The sequence below is a fragment of the Nyctereutes procyonoides genome, unplaced genomic scaffold (genome assembly GCF_905146905.1).
Source record: "Nyctereutes procyonoides isolate TBG_1078 unplaced genomic scaffold, NYPRO_anot_genome, whole genome shotgun sequence".
Lineage (NCBI taxonomy): Eukaryota > Metazoa > Chordata > Mammalia > Carnivora > Canidae > Nyctereutes > Nyctereutes procyonoides.
This window is the reverse complement of record NW_026575026.1, coordinates 3,058,551-3,074,879: the sequence shown is the minus strand read 5'-3', so window position 1 is coordinate 3,074,879 and position 16,329 is coordinate 3,058,551. Positions and strand designations below refer to the sequence as shown.

Genomic DNA, 16,329 nt, shown 5'->3' with positions numbered 1-16,329 from the left:
AGTAATTTTTTGATGGATTATACACACAGGTATCAAATTACTTGATCTCTACTTCCTAGAAAAGGTTAATGACTCTTTTTGCTTTTACCCTTTTACTTAACTGTTATTTATAAAGATTAAAACAGCGACTACATTGAAGGATGCATATTCCAATGTGTCAGTATGACTGTACAGGTTTTTCTGATCTTATAGGAGACTGAGCCACAAAATGGATGGCATTGTTAATCATTATTTTTAAAGTTCATTCAGTTCTATACTACATGTTCTGCTATGGCCATTAAATCTGAGTGCACCATTCAAAAACCTTTTAACTTAAATGAAACCAGAAAAGACTTTAAATCTTATATATCTACATCTATATTTACGTATCTATGCAACCATTCATTTAAAATATTAAGAATTAAACATTTTAAAGTTAAGAAATCTTAAAGTTCTTATGTGTGCCGATTGTTTCTTTCATCTCTAATCACTGTAAGATTTTTAAAAATATTTCTGGTTTATATTGAATAAAATATACAAAAATGTGTATTTTAGTGTTATCAAACTCTGTCTTTAATAACTGAACCATGAGCAATATTACTGTCCACCTATAATGACCAACCATCTAGATTCTAGTTTCCTTGTGATTTGTTTTATTTTATTATATAAGTGACATGGTCATTATATAGTCTACGTTGACTAGTCTACTCCTAAAAGTGACGTTACTCTTATAGAAATACCACTTTTTCATCACTTTGGTTTTAAAATAATACACTAGTCATAGATGCATTTAATTAAAGCCACTTAGGTATTAGAGCACTTGAGTTTGGAGCAGGGAATATAATACTTCTTCCTGAAACACCTTGAAAGAAGTTTGTTGGAAGAAGAGAGCTATGGCATTCATCAAACTCTGACCTCTTCCTGTTATAGTCATGGCCAAACTCTTGCTAATTTAACTTGAAACGCATTAGTCTAACTCACCACTTTTTTGTGTGTGTGTTTTAGGTGTGTGGAGGTCATTGCAAAGGAAGGACAAAACCTGAAAGAGCTGTATTTGGTGTCCTGTAAAATCACAGATTATGGTATGTAAAGAGTCATTGTCCTAATCCTTTTCTAGAATTTAAAAAGTTACAAAATCTTTGAAAACTTTTTAAGAGAAATCAAGAGCTGCTATCTCATAGAGGCTATTTGTCTTTATTTGTGCTAACTCTGATCATTCCAGAAGAAATTTAGAAATCCTGAGACTAGGACCCAGAGTAAAATGAACATGTGTACATTATCCATTTGTCACCACATGCAATCACGCACTTATGTGCGCATACGCACACTCACATAGGATTAAAAAGTATGGTTAAAAAAGCTATACAATGATCACAAATATCGGGACAATTAATATTTGATATTATAACTATAACTAAAGATATTACTTGAGCTAATTTGCTTAATTTAATGTCATGTCAGATACATTCCCTGCTGACATTCCAAATGGCACACTACTTAATGCTTTACATTTTTTAAAACATTGGAAACTTCCAGGTTTAGATATGTAGGAAGTGAGGGATATACATTTGTATGCAAGATTTTAAATTATCTTAATTTATAATATCGCTTTAAAGTGAAGAAAAGCAAGTTGTTTTATTAAAAAAAAATGGAAAGGATGAAATCATCCTGTTGGAGTGATAAAAGGAAAACAACCTAGTCTTTCCTTTTTTGGTCAGCTTTATATATTTTTACTTATTAATTCATGTATTTACTCTAAATATAGAGTTTTAACCAGATATTTGGCTTTATGGGAGACTGAATTGGTTTTCTTTTCCCTTTTCTGATTTTTTAAAAATTTGTTTAAATTTGAGACTATGCTTTCTACCTCGAGGGCAACTAATAATTCATTAAGTTTCTTTATTGTTAACTCTGACATATGCTAATAAATGACTCCAATCCTAGGATGTCATACTGACCATCTGTCCTGGGTGGGAGAGTTGTATTTTGGCAGCTACTAAATTCAGCCTTTAGAAAAATTCTACTATAGCTGTAATTAAAAAAATAACATTAAAAATTTGGCTTAAAATAATGCTAATTTCTTTTCAGTTTATTTTTTAGAATGATAAATGAGCCTTATGTGGATTTATTCATATTTCTGGGTGGTTGAGGTTTTTTCCTACTTATACCATGCAAAAGGAGTGTTTTGATATGTTTTCCTTTTCTTACAGTTTGTTTTCTGGTTTGGCATAGTAGATCGCCACTAAGATACAGTAATTCTAAAACTTTTACTACCTCTGTGTTGTCTAGCCCTTAGCGTGTTCTCTGCCCAACCCAGGGCATGTACTCAATACACATAGATTTATTAATTAGCTAATACATTCATTCATTCCAGGCAGTTTCCTTGGCATTCAGGTTCCTTTACCATTCGTCTACTATCTGTCCCTCCAAACTTATTTTATATATTTCCCCACTTTATCTATTCAGTGCCATTGTCAGATTGCTAATTGCCAGGAGAGCTACAGATTAAGTTCTTTGGAATGAATTCTTCAAGGTCCCACAGTGGAAAATGTTGCTAAAATTACACTCTGTCCCAGCACCTGTTAAGATATTAGCAAGTGCAAAGAAATGTTCCAGAAGATGTAGAGAAGAGAAAAAGCTTTGGACTTGAGATACATCTGGGATCATGTTCAGTTTGTGTCTTTATCCGTTCTTTGGGCGTAGGGAAGTTCCTACATCTCTGAGGCTCAGTTTCCTTATTTGTAAAATGGGGAATTCATGCCTGGTGTCATACTTACGTACCTGGCACCAGGTCTAATGATTAGCATCGGTAAATGTTGCTTTCCTCTAGGGGGGGACCGAGAAAAGATTTTATACAAAATTCTTCTACCCTCTTTCCTTTCATAGGTTTTTGAGGTGGTTTTTGTTGTTGCTGTTGTCAGTGCTTATTATTTATTGCTGCTGTTTTTTGATATTATTGTGTTTGGTGTTTAGAAATTTTAGGATCTTCTCCTGGTAAGGCAAAAACATTGTTAAAACCTTGCCAATATGGTTTACACTTATTTATATTTCTGAATTACTTAGGTTAGTGGATCTCTATACATGAGGGTCACCTGGGGAGTATCTAAAGCATACCGATGCCTGAGTCTTAATCAAAACTAATTAAATCAGAATTTCTGTAAGGTGGGACCCAGGCATTGGTTTGGTAAAACGTACCTAAATGGTACTACATCAGCCAAAGTTGAGAACAACTGATCCAGTTCATTTGAAAGGGCCAGAAGTGGACTTTAGAGGACTTCCTGACATGGTGATGAGAAATCTTATCACGATTTTTCTGGTACCTTAGTCACTTCAGTTTTAAGCTCTCTCTGCCTCACCTCATCTCTCTTCCGTCTTTCAAAGGTTTTAGGTATTCAAAGGGTTCATAGAAAGCCAGTGTTCATCTATTGATTCTGTTTTTCAAAACGTTGGGGCAAAATTGAGGAGAGGGGTAAAGGTCGGTAGTTTATGAGATTGGAGTATAATTGCTATTTGATTATAAAATTAAAACAAATCACTGAAAGTTCAGCTCCGCTCCGCTCAGCTCTTTTCCCTGGTAACATGTCAATAACACATGAATAATTTCTGTCAAAAAAGACAGCAAAAAGGATTATTCATTGTAACCAGAGAAAGAGCCTGTTATTGGAGGTAACTGCTCCACCAGGGGAGGCTGGCTGTGATCTCTTGCCCTGTGTTAATTATACATTTTAAGGTGGAAAAACAGACCTGTTTTCTTCTTTAACTGGATAAGCAGAGATATATTCTATAGAACTTTTAGGTTATTGAGACTACTTAAAAATCGTAGAATTTGGTGTCCATCTGATACTGGGGGAGTTCCATCCTTTAAGAGACGACAACATATTTCTGCTCCCTCTTGCTTTACTTCTATTTGAGCTAGTCAGTCTTCTCCTCACCTCCTCCCTCCGTGGTGCTGTGTTTGCACATGCTTTCAGGATATCATACGAAGATTTGGGAATTTTTTCACAGAATGCATTGATTCAGAAACAGCAGCTTGCCTGGCGTATCATTTGTAATTTTTGTCAAGATTCTCACAGATGTTGAATGTGGTTTTATAGTACTTAGCAACACCTGGCCAGGCTGTTATGAAGTTATGTTCATTTTAATTGATATATGATATAGTTGTCATGAAGAAAACTATCATTCTAATAGGCCTTCTTATTCCCCAAATTGAACATAGATCTTTATGGTAAAGGATGGCAATTATAAACAAATCAATAATTCAGGCACAGCTAAATGGAAAATACAGTCTTGGGAAATTGCTCCCCGAAGAGAAATCTAATATTGTCACTCTTCTATCACTGAACTAATATATGTTACGTAGGCAGTATTGTGGGCAAGAACTCAAACTTAAGAGTTAGCTTAGATCCCAGCTTTGCCCCTTTTCTTCATGACCTTGAGCAAGCGACTTCACCTCCTAGTTTTGTCATTTGTTAAGCACATGATAAAATGTACCATAAAAGGTAGTGAATATGCATTTAAAACATCTGCGTCATGCCCCGTGGCATAGTGGGTACTCATTAAGTGTCAGTTCTTAAAATAATAAAATCATCATCTTTCTCTGAAGAAGCATCAGCTCTCTGCCTCCTCCGCTGCCTTCCTCTAAGGGCGGCTTTCCTGTCTGTGGGACTCACGATCTAGAAGTTTGGCCTATATCAGTATGTACTTGTCTCGTTGACTTGTTCCTTGGGAAGAGAGGGAAGGATGCAGCCTCCCTATCTTAGGTGTATCCTCCTTATCTCTTTCTCCTTTTCGTCTGGATAATTTTCTCTTCGCTCCCCTTACGCTTTTTTGTTCCTAGAATGGTCAGCTAACAGTTTTCAGCTCCCCTTGCTGCTTGCCCTCAAACACTTTTCTGTCGAAAGTTCTCTTCTGGAGAACTGTATCCTTGGGAGTGAAAGGAAGACCAGGCGTAGAAAGCAGCATGTATCCTTGAAGGCTGTGGGGGTCAGAGGCAGTCCACATTGGGCTGCGTGGCCCAGAGCATGAGGCGTAATGGGGGGGGGGGGTAAAGCTCTTGCCTCCGCCAGGGTCTCCATGGTGAGTTTTACCCGTGTCAGGGAGCAGTTGTAAAAAGGACCCAGGTTTCTTTCTGGGTCGTTATCACATTTCCTTTAACATCAGCACCCCTGAGGGCCCTAGAAATATACTCTAGAGGGTATCTTTGGCTTTCCCTCTCAAGTTGTTAAATAAACTTTAATTACAGAAGACTGTAAAGCCTTAACTACTGACATAGATACTTGGGCCCGCAAGGTTGCTGCCCACCCACAGACTCACCCTGCGCCGCTCCCCCACTCCACAGGCCCAGACCTACTCTTCTAGGGCAGTCTTTGGTTGCCCCTTAGTCCGCTTGCCATCGCTCTTCTGTCTCATTTGGGACTTTTAAACCTAACCTCAAGGCTCACCGCAGAGACTTTCGGATTGCTCTGAGCAAAAGGTCTCCCAAGTCCAGGAGGTCACCGCTGCCATGGTCGTCATTGGGGCATCATTTCAGCTGGTGTGCCGCACAACAGCTCTGTCAGCAGGTGGATTCCGCACCTACTGTATGCTGGCTTCTGTTCTAGATGCAAGACATGTCAGGTCTCTATATTCCTGGAGCTTTCATTCTGATGGGATTGAGAGGACAAGGCGAACCTGCTTTAAAAAAAAAAAAAAGAATATTCATCTCCTTCTTCCAGACAAGAAGAATTGCAGGGAGTGGCTCGCTGACATTAATCTTTGCTGTGGTGTAACCCACGCCTCACCTCAGCCTTGCTGACCTTCTAACGTTATTCCAAGATTTATAGGTTGTACCTTCCCTGCCTCTTCTTGGCCCCCCACATCTCTCCGGCTGTTAGTTAATCCAAATTGGGATCCCTGGATGCATTATCAAAATAATTAAGCATGCCCAAGAAACAAAAGGAAACCCTAACAGGCATCCTGGATCACACTAGTTGTCAGAGTGGGCTTCGTCTTTTCTTATCAAACCAATACTGATAAATTACTCAAGAAGAAAGTCTTATGTCAAAAATAAGTTTGCTCTTTTTTTTTATGTTATGTTTCATATTTATTAGGTCTGCATTACATAAAGTGATGTTCTGTTTAAAATTAAATTCCTGGTTTTTCCTTTCACATTTTGTTTCATTTTCTTTCTTTTTTTTTTTTTTTTGGTATTTTTTTTATTGGAGTTTGATTTGCCAACATAGAGCATAACACCCAGTGCTCATCCCGTCAAGTGCCCCCCTCAGTGCCCATCACCCAGTCACCCCAACCCCCTGCCCACCTCCCTTTCCACCACTCCTTGATCGTTTCCCAGAGTTAGGTTTCATTTTCAAAGTGTATTTCAAACTGTTTCAAGATTGCCAGGTACAATTCAAGGCCTTTTGTCAGCAGGAATAACTCTGAGAGTTGTAAAGTGACAGAGAAGAACTTTAGAAAATACATTTGCAAGTCAAAAAGAATGTCTTATTGTTTACTGTTGATTATTCATGCTTTCTTTCCATTCTATCATTTAAATATAGCTTTTATTGTTTCTAACAAAATAGTACTAAATTGCTAAATCTTTTATTGTTGCAAATTTCCCTTGTTATATTATATGTCCATCTTAAAAGTTTATTTCTTTTCACTTCTAATTCTCTATTTTTTTTATTCCTGGAGTTCCTCACTACTAGATTGATATGCCTACTGTTGTACTAAGCAAATGTTATATATTTCTTTTTCTTCTCAGTAGTGGTCATAATTTTTCAACAAAAATTTGATATTTAATTGTAACTTTTTCTAAATGCTTTTCTTTGCTTAACGGCAAAGAAATTGTTGACTTTCTTCCTCAGTTCCTAGGTCATCCTAAGACTACAGCTCCATAACCCTGAAATAAAAGGCTGAACAATAATAATGCTTATCACTGTGGCTTGCCAAATCTTTTGAGAAGAACTTAAAGACATTTTTTCCAAGTAAATACTCCCATAACCAATTCAAAGGCCAACTCTAGTTTTTATATATAATGGAGTTTGTTAGTTTGTTTTTTAATTAAGAAACCTTTAACTTACATTTAAAAGACAAAGGAACCATTTCTTTTTGCTTGCCTCTAAACTTTCTTATACCTCCAAATGCATATATGTTATTGCTCTAAATTATTAATTTTTTAAATAAGTAAATACTAAATTTCTATATTTAACTGAAATATAAAGTTTCCAACTTTCCTCAATTACTTTTAGCATTTCTAAAATGTGTTTAATTTTAATTATACTTCGTTGTTTTTCACATTAATCTTGTAAAAGAAATTTGTCCCAAATCACAGTCATTTTTCAGAGCTTTCATCTTTAACCCTCATTGCTTTGTCTCCTTGAGTATGCAGACCAAGCATTTGTTTTCCTTGTACTATGCTGTATTATAAATAGAATTATTATTGATTATTATCAGTGATGAATAGATCTAAGGGGACTGCAGTGAACACCAAGATAATTGCAGTAATCCTAGATACTACATGAGAAACCATTTCCTAATGTTAAAACTTCTTGAAGATAGATGTCTTGAGTAGTAGTGAGTTCTCTATTACAAGAATTATTCAAGCTGAGGGGCACCTGGCTGGCTCAGCTTGTAGAGCATTCTACTTTTGCTCCCTCAGAGTTGTGAGTTCAAGAACCACATTGGGTATAGAGATTAATTTTTTAAGAGTTTTGGAAAGAACTATTTAAGCTGGGATAGTCTCATTAGGAGGATGTGCAAAGATAGAAGCATCGAGTAAGGAAGTCACCTACGTGATGTTAAATTCCTAGTCCTGCAATGTATTCTGGACTGGTTTTGTGTTTTATTTCATTCAGCAGATGTTTACTGTGTAAGTGCTGGCTGGGTGCTGTGGCGAATACGGAGATGGATAGAAAGTTGAGTAGAAAGATAGGAACAGTGAAAAGTTTTCTAACATACTAAGCAATACGATGAGGTCAAATAAAAAAAAAAGGCCCTATAAGGTATAGGGGTTCAGGAGCGCAGATCATCAGCTTTTGAAATCACTGGAGAGGTATCTGTGGTGGAAGAGGCATGGGAGGACAGAGATGAGAAGGAAGGGCATTTGAGGTAGTACAGCCCTAGGAAAGGCTCAGAGCAAGAACAGGTGTCTGAATGGATGAGTTTGTATGCGTTGGTTAATCTAAAGAAAGAACAGAAATCATCCAAAGTGATTACGTGCACACACGGGCAAATTTTGAAGAAACCTTATGAAAATATTCTAGTTGAAAATTCAGGGTAAGTTCCAACTTTCAGCTCAACTTTTCCTGTCTTATTCACCATTCCCATGGTAACAACTTCACTTAACATATCTAAAAGGAAACACTACTTTGAGTTCTAACTAATCAAGTATCCAGTTCAATTGAAAGGAACCAAATGTAAACTTTCATGACCATAATCATAATGATAGTTAACACTTTTTTTGGTGTTTTCTGTGGATATTATTTATTTAATCCCTTTACCACCCCACTTTAGATAGTGCTATTAGTATTTAGGCCTACAGATGTAGAAACTGAACCCTGGAAGGGCTCAGGTACACACAGTTTGAGTAGTGATCTCTGGTATGGGTTCAATATTAGGTAGTCTCTTGCATAATCACTTATAGGGCAGTGATGTGCTTGAAAGCATTTATTATTAGAAAGCTTTGTTAGATTTTCCCAGTTGTCAGAGCTTAGAGAATATAACTGAGCCCTGTGCCACCACGTTTGTCCATCTGTGTATAAACATACAGTGTCACAAAGCAGCCGCCCCTTAGGATCTAATTGTATAGTTATAGAACTAAATAGGTTTAATGTGTTTATTCACTGTAACTTTGTTATGCCGACACCAAATACCAGTTGCATGCTGTGATTAAACGTTCTCTAGCCGGAAGGTAGAGACTCTCATTGATGTTCAATGTGTATTCATGTATTCAACAAATATTTTCTTAATCATTTCAAAAGTGTATATAATTCTTCATGAGTAAAAAAATCATCTTACATCTCCTTTCTAAATTTTTCCCCAAATTGATGAAGGAACCAGAAATATTATTGCTTTTTTTTTTTTTTAATAGAGGAGAAAGTTGAGCCCAGACGGGTTTCATTCATTAGCAAAGCTGGAGCTCGAGTCTCCTACTCTAAATCATTTACTGGATTGTGTGCATGTAACTCCTCAGATGTCTTTGCTTTGCATATAGAAATCATTTCTTCATTGAAGCAGTCTTTTAAAAGCAATTTTAGCCAACCTTAAATTACATAATGTCATAGCAGTTTTTTAAAGTACAGATATTTGTAGAGACATGCAGCTGTGCCATTCTCCAGAGCATCAGCAGCTGTTCTCTTCTTTACGTTCATCTTCCCTGAACCTGAGCTCAGAAGTTCCTCAGTGTCATCACCTGTCTCAGGTGCCCGTTACCCTCCTTCCCTTAAGGAGAGCCTCTTCCAGTAATGTTCTCTGAAGAGTCGGGATGGAATCTCTGTCTTCCACATGGCTGTCCTCTCTACCTCCTCTATGCTCTTTAATTTTAGAGCACCTCGTTTTCTGAGATAGCATGAAAAATAGGAGCAGAAAGGGAGGAAAACCCAAGAGCTGCATCTCTTCCTTCTAAAGCACCAAAACACATCTCCTGTGCTTACAAGTGTTCTCTTAGGGTTTTATACCTTCTCTCTGAAATGATCCTGTCCTCCCTAGCTGATGTTTCACTAAATCCTTTTCATTATTTGCTGGCTAGTTAGCCTATTTAAGATACTCGACATCTAATTTATTTTGAAACAAAACAAAACAAAACAAAAACATTTAGTTTCCCCTTAGAAACTGATAATAACACTTACAATAAAATACAAATTGAACATTAAGATAAATTGATTTTACTCTCTGTCACTAGACACATCGTTATGTCCCCTAACACTGATAGGATTGAGCTTTATAGAAGGTTTTTCTCCTTTCGTTTATTAGGAGGACTTATCCTAAGAGCAATTTTCTGTTATTGACTTTGTGGTTTACCTGAGTTCAATTTATAAAGGAAAGGGAAGAATAACACAGGATTTTTTTTCTCTGTATTTACCAGTTTTCGAAATATTAATTACGTTTCCATCTTCTTCCAGAGGTGACCAGTGAAGAGTTATTGTTGTTGAATTATCATTATAAACTCAGCAATCCACTGCAGTCATTTCCATACTGATCCTCAATTTGTCCTAGCTTTCCTAATGGAAGCTTCTTCAAGTTGGTTCCTGTGTGCTTTTGTTATAGAATGATCATGTCGAGACACAGCAGGCTCGCTTTGCACGTTTCGCACTGGAGACATGGCTTCAGCTACTTTTCTAAATAACTCTGGTTCTTTGAGTGAGTTCAGCTTTTTTTCCTTTTTTTTTTTAATTTAGAAAATTTCCTCCTTTAAAATCTGCTGCACTCTGAATCTTCCATCACTGTATTCCCTGTCTCTTATTCATTCCTCCAGCTTAAAACTTATTCTGTATTTCATCACAAATCCAGTCCTCTCATTACAACTCTGTGATACAATCCCTTGAGCTTTAAAGTACCCTCATTTAGGGATTTCCCACACACTAGAAACTCTTAGTTCCTTATATCCAACACTCTCTAAATCTTAAATCTTACCTGCAGGTCCTGCTTTTGGAGAAGTTAAAGGTGGGACTTAGGAAGGAAAAGTAGTTTTACATTTCAGCGACTCCATCAACTTTTTGGAGAGTTCCTTCTGATTTTGTTTGTCTCAGATGGTCTGCATTTGTTTTAAGCAAGGGCTAAAATTAGACCTCTTGGGTCCATTTGGGAATAAATAGAAAACTATTCAAACTGTATGGTCTTATGTAATCTCATTCAGGGGCTTTCAGACTTTCTTGTCCTACAGTGAAAAATACATTTTGCATTTAAAGTGCTTGTGGTACTCTCACTAAATTGATTTTGTCGCTTACTGGAATGACCAGCAGTTGACACTGCTGTGGTTCAACTTCTCCTTCAGTGTATAGATAAGAACTACATCTGTCAGTCCATGACCTGCTCAAGAGTAGAAAACTGATGGATTTCCTTCGTATATACATGGTCACTGTTCTTGGGGTAGAAGGTGCCAACCTTCCCATGCTCATCAAATCCAGCAAACATGCTTTTATTATCTGTGAAATAAGGGGTTAGTAGTGCTTCTGTCTTTATCTTTGGCAATAAGAGAATCAAACAGATTCTCTTGATGATTGATTTCACCTTAGATAGATACTAAATGGAACTTTCTCCTGAGGCAAAAAAAAAAAAAAGGTAGTTTTGTTAATTTCCTAATTTGGTAAATCAAATGTACTTTCAACTTATATATTAAAACTATTCATTTTAACCCTTATCCTCATACATTTCCTTGGGCTTATAAGATTGAATCACCTAAAATTTATCTGTCAAATGTGTTCCTTTTCTTGGGTTTATCTGCCTGACATTAAATAAATAGTTTGAACTTTTCAACTTTTCAAACAATTGTGTTGAGTTGACGTGGCTGATCCAGCCTATGTGTGTCTGTGTGCAGTGTGTGCCAAATACCTGAAAGCAATTTGTCTTTCATTAAGAATGACTGAGTGTAGGCAGAGAAAAGGAGATTTTACAAATTAGAAATGAGAAGTAAACAAAAGAACATTCTGTCTATCTTCAGGGAATTATCTCTCTCTATATATGGCCTTTCAAAGTGAACTGCCTTCATACTGATATAATGTAAAATTTGCTTGCCATGATATTTTTATATGGTAAGTAATTCTTAGAAGCAGAAAAAAAAATACATAGAAAACTAGCTAAGTACCGTTTAATGATTGAGTGATGATTTTTAATCATCTCTATCTCTTCCTTAGATGAAATTTTCCATTTTTTTTCCTTCCTACTATCTCTTTCCACACATACATGTTTAGGAGCTTCTCCAAGAAAGCAGTTTTTCTTTGAAGATATTTTATTTCCTCTCATAAAGGATTCTTCTGTTCTTTTAGATTGAAAATCACAATAATACCCTCATAGGCTCCAGCCCCTTCCCTGCCCTCTGTCTGTTTGAGAATCTCTCTGAAGTCTGCTTTGGAAAGTCAGTTTTGGAGATTTGAGGTCCAGAGATGCTTCTCTGGTGTACTGAAGACAAGATAGTCGTGCGTGAAGCAGCTCATGACCAAGCTGAAATCATCCAGAATGACACTTTGTGAATGTACTTGCGGAGAACGTATTTGGAATTTTAAATCACGTATATCTTATACTAACCAACAACTTCTTTTAAATGAATGAGAATAATATATATCTTATAATTACACATATATAATAGCATACGATTCAAGCCAATTTTGAACAGCAATAAGGAACTTAACATTTCAGCTCTACAAAATAAACGAAGACTTTGAAATTCAATCAGTCCTATTTTATGTTGAGGCAAATGTACTTGGCTTTTTCTGAGAATCATACCTTCTGCTCCGGTTTACATAAGAAATTGCATGAAATCATTTAAAGCATTCGTTTTCAACTTTGCCATTACAACACACCTTGCATTCAAGGCTTGGAAGTGATTTACTTTTGAAGATTATAAATTAGAACAAATTCAGTAATTCTTCTTTTCACTCGCTTGGATTCTGGTAAAATTTTCTTGAGCAGCAGCAGGAGGGGTGAGTTTAGCGAGCCTATTGAAATTTGCACATAATTTGTGGGTTCTTTGTTGTCACGGCTTTTGGTATGTGGTATTCACCAGTATACTATCATTAATTATTTACGTGCTTGTGAAATGTGTTATTATGAAAACCAGTCACCTCTTCCCCATATACATATCCCGCCCCCCAAATTCCTGTCATGCTCATTTGCTTCAATATTTTGGAACTAGAGCAAAATTAGGGAATGCACCTGAGTCTGTGCTATACGTGTCAGTGTCATCCATCGTATTCATCATTCTGTGGAGGAAAACATGGACTTCTAGAGCTGGGGGCTCATGAGGGCAATAGGATACCAAACAGCATAAACCCGAAGAAAGACCCTCTCGTCTACACACACAAAGGCACAAAAGGCTGTGCCTTTCTACAATATGCTGCTTTTCTCGTGTAGCGCGTACTTCATCCTTTTGCTAGATTGTTGATGTGAAACTTACTCTACTCTTTCAGATTTATAAAAAAAAATACAATTTTTAAATTTCTATTTAAGGAAGTGGCCTTTATTTTTAATAGTCTATACAGCATATACTTTTATAGTTGTTATTTTAAGATACAGCATTTAAATTAGACACCTACTATAATTTCTTATGGTTTCCTGGGTATGGCAAGGCTCTTGAAAGCATTTTTTACATGCAGTGGGCTCTACAAATATTTACCTCTGTTTTTCAACTTTAGGAAACCAGTTGAAAAATTGTAGAATTAGACTTTGGGGCTGTGTAGGGTATTTTCTGACTATTACAAATCTATCTAAATCTACAACCTGCTAGAAAAGAACGAATCCCTTCCAGCTTGTGATTGTAATATATAATTTGTGTGGACTCGAGTCTGTCTCACAAATGCATTTAATATTTCTGAACTGAGCTTCTGTTCTGTGCCAGGCAGGTTTCTAACTGTGCGTGTTCAGTCCACTGATTGACTGACTGAGAGCCAAATTATTCTCGCTAACACATACTCAATTCCCAACTACTACAGAAAGGATGGACTCCAGGGCCAAAATTGGACCCACACTAACAAAGCTTGCTTTCTGCCACTAGTAATACTTATACAATGAATGAAAATTCAGTGACCTATATTCTTCCATTTAAATCCTTAAAAATTTAAATTAAAACTTTGTCAACAGTAATTCTAACCATACTGAGGCAAAATGAGTGTTCCCTGCAATCTGGCAGCACTAAATGTAATTCATAACTATCAAAAATCCGTTTTCTCTGCATAACTTTAAAGAACGCTCCTGATGTCTTGAAAATTCCATGCAATTTTCTTTAAAAGTTGGTTTGGAATGCCACTGTGCATCTTGAAGCCCACATACAGTGAGTTAAATTACAGCAATAGCATATTTCTCAAGCACCATATAGTTGCAAATCCTTTATCCTGAAGTACATAGTGAAGGATTTTCTCCTTGAACAGTGAAGGAAGTTGAACTTTGGGGTTGTTTCAATTTAACACATGACGTGCTGCACACTTAAAGCTGTGTTTTGCCTTTCCTACCTTTTCTTCTTTATTCATCCCCACTTCCTGTAAAAGGAATTAAGGATGTAATGCCGATGATACAACTGGGTCCGTATTATCACTTTGCTCAAAGCATCATTTCCCCACACGGCCAAATGTAAGCACTTACTTTCCAGTGGGTTAATCTAAATGCAGAGTAGAGGGCTATTTATTCTTCACCCCCATTTCTGTCGCTTCTTTAGAACCACTGCTGGTCTTCTCTGGCTCAGTAAATGGCATCACTATTCACCTCGTTATTCCAGCCGAAACCTAGATGTCCCTGATGCCTCACTTCTCTTCATAGCTCTCATCACATCCATTAATGAGCCAGGTCAGCTCTACCCTTGAAATATATCTCAAATAGAGCCAGCTCCACTGATAACTGTACTGGCCACTTAGTTGTACTTCCTATTTGCCTTCTTACTTTACAGGCTGTTTATCACAGAACAGCTACAATGAACCTTCTAAAAATTCTTGAATGAAGGAGCAAATTAAAATGTTATTAAAATCAATTTGTTCATGACTTTAGCTCTCTGTCCTGGGTTGTAGTCCTGACGCATAAGAAGCACTAAAAATTAACCATTGTAGATGCTTTGCCCGCCATGGGATCTTACAACGTGCAACTAAACATTGAGACATTAAGCCATCATAGGCCACCATTGGCACAGTCTGTGCAGAATGAGGAGGATGGGAACCTCAGCTTTGCCAGAGGGCAGTGTCAAGCAGTCCTTTCCTGTAGGAGACCTTGCAGCAGTCCGTGCCACAGCTCACCCAGCAGTCAAGGACGCATTTTTCTTTTACTGCCAGATGAAGGCTCAAGTGCAAGGAGATGAGATCCACTTAGCATGACTGCGGGTGCTGCCCTGGCCTAGAAACATCAAACCCCCAAGAACTAATATTGAGATCTCATGGAATGATCAGTAGGCATGGCATCTAGGCTCCCTGAAAGTTACACAGTTAGTTAGGAGCGTGACTGCACTGAAGGAGTCCAGAGCAGTGGTGTCCCCATCAGATGTGTGTACTTCCCTTAAACTACACAGATGCGACCTACCAATTAATGATCATTGTCACTGTAAGCAAGGTCTAGTAACACGGCGAATGCACTATTTTAAAGGGAACAGATCTAGGAAGTTAACCGAAGGTCAGCTTCTCATCCAGAAAGTGGGAAGTTTGTTAGCTCTTTACCCACCGTAGGATCTTTAATCAGCTTTAGATTTGACCTTAATTTTAATGTTATTTCATATTTATTAGAGGGCAGATATCTAGCATATTTCCTGCTTTCTCTGCCCAGCACTAGTTTTTTGTTTTTGTTTTTAAAGAAACAGACACTTTACCCCTAAAATTGATATGAAAGGAGTAAGCCAGGGATTCCTGGGTGGTTCAGTGGTTTGGCGCCTGCCTTCGGCCCAGGGCATGATCCTAGAGTCCCAGGATCGAGTCCCGTATCGGGCGCCCTGCATGGAGCCTGCTTCTCCTCTGTGTCTCTGCCTCTCCCTCTCCCTCCCCCCCCCCACCTGTGTGTGTGTCTCTCATAAATAAATAAATAAAATATTAAAAAAAAAAAGAGTAAGCCACTTGACAGGATGGCACTGCTGCTTCTGTACCCCTCTGATCTTACCACTGGACCAGCTGGGCCTGGCCTCACTGGGGACTCTAAAACCTTACACACAGTCCAGACTTAGCTGCGGTACAAGCACTTTTAGATTTCCATTTTGTTTTTGGATGAGGGAGAAAGCCTAGCTAACACCAGGCAGCAAAATCACTAAGATTGTTGCTTACACCTAATATCTCAGTCTGGTCCCAAAATGACACAAGTAAACAGGAAAACAAAGTCATTGGAAATTAGCCACTATAGCAATGTACTTGGCTACTGTTGGGAAGACCTGTAAACTGGCACCTAGTATCCCCTCACCAGCACAGTGTTCTTGGAGGAAAAGCTGTCAGTTTTGTAAACATCTTTTAAAGCAGGTGTTTCTATTATTAAATTTCCTGGGGCTGGAGGATGAGGCGTCAAGATTGGAAACTTCTAGGTAATACAATGATTAGTGGGAAAATACTGCAAGAATGTGTTATATAATGTGCTTCAAGTTCCATCTACAAGTATTTCCCGCTAGCTTTATTACAGGTTCTGAGATTATGGAAGACAGAAATTTCATCCCATGGGATTGGGCTAAAAGATTATCAGGCTTGAAAGCTCTAGGAGCCATCA

The 16,329-nt window shown here is 37.5% G+C and overlaps 1 protein-coding gene across 1 annotated transcript in view; it reads left to right on the top strand.

Moving 5' to 3' along the window:
* Nucleotides 1–16,329, top strand: part of FBXL17 (F-box and leucine rich repeat protein 17) — a 487,709-nt gene that overhangs the window by 331,385 nt on the left and 139,995 nt on the right. The window contains exon 7 of the mRNA XM_055315274.1: nt 985–1,061. Within this exon, the coding sequence (XP_055171249.1) occupies nt 985–1,061 (77 nt within the window). The remainder of the gene's footprint in view (nt 1–984; nt 1,062–16,329) is intronic.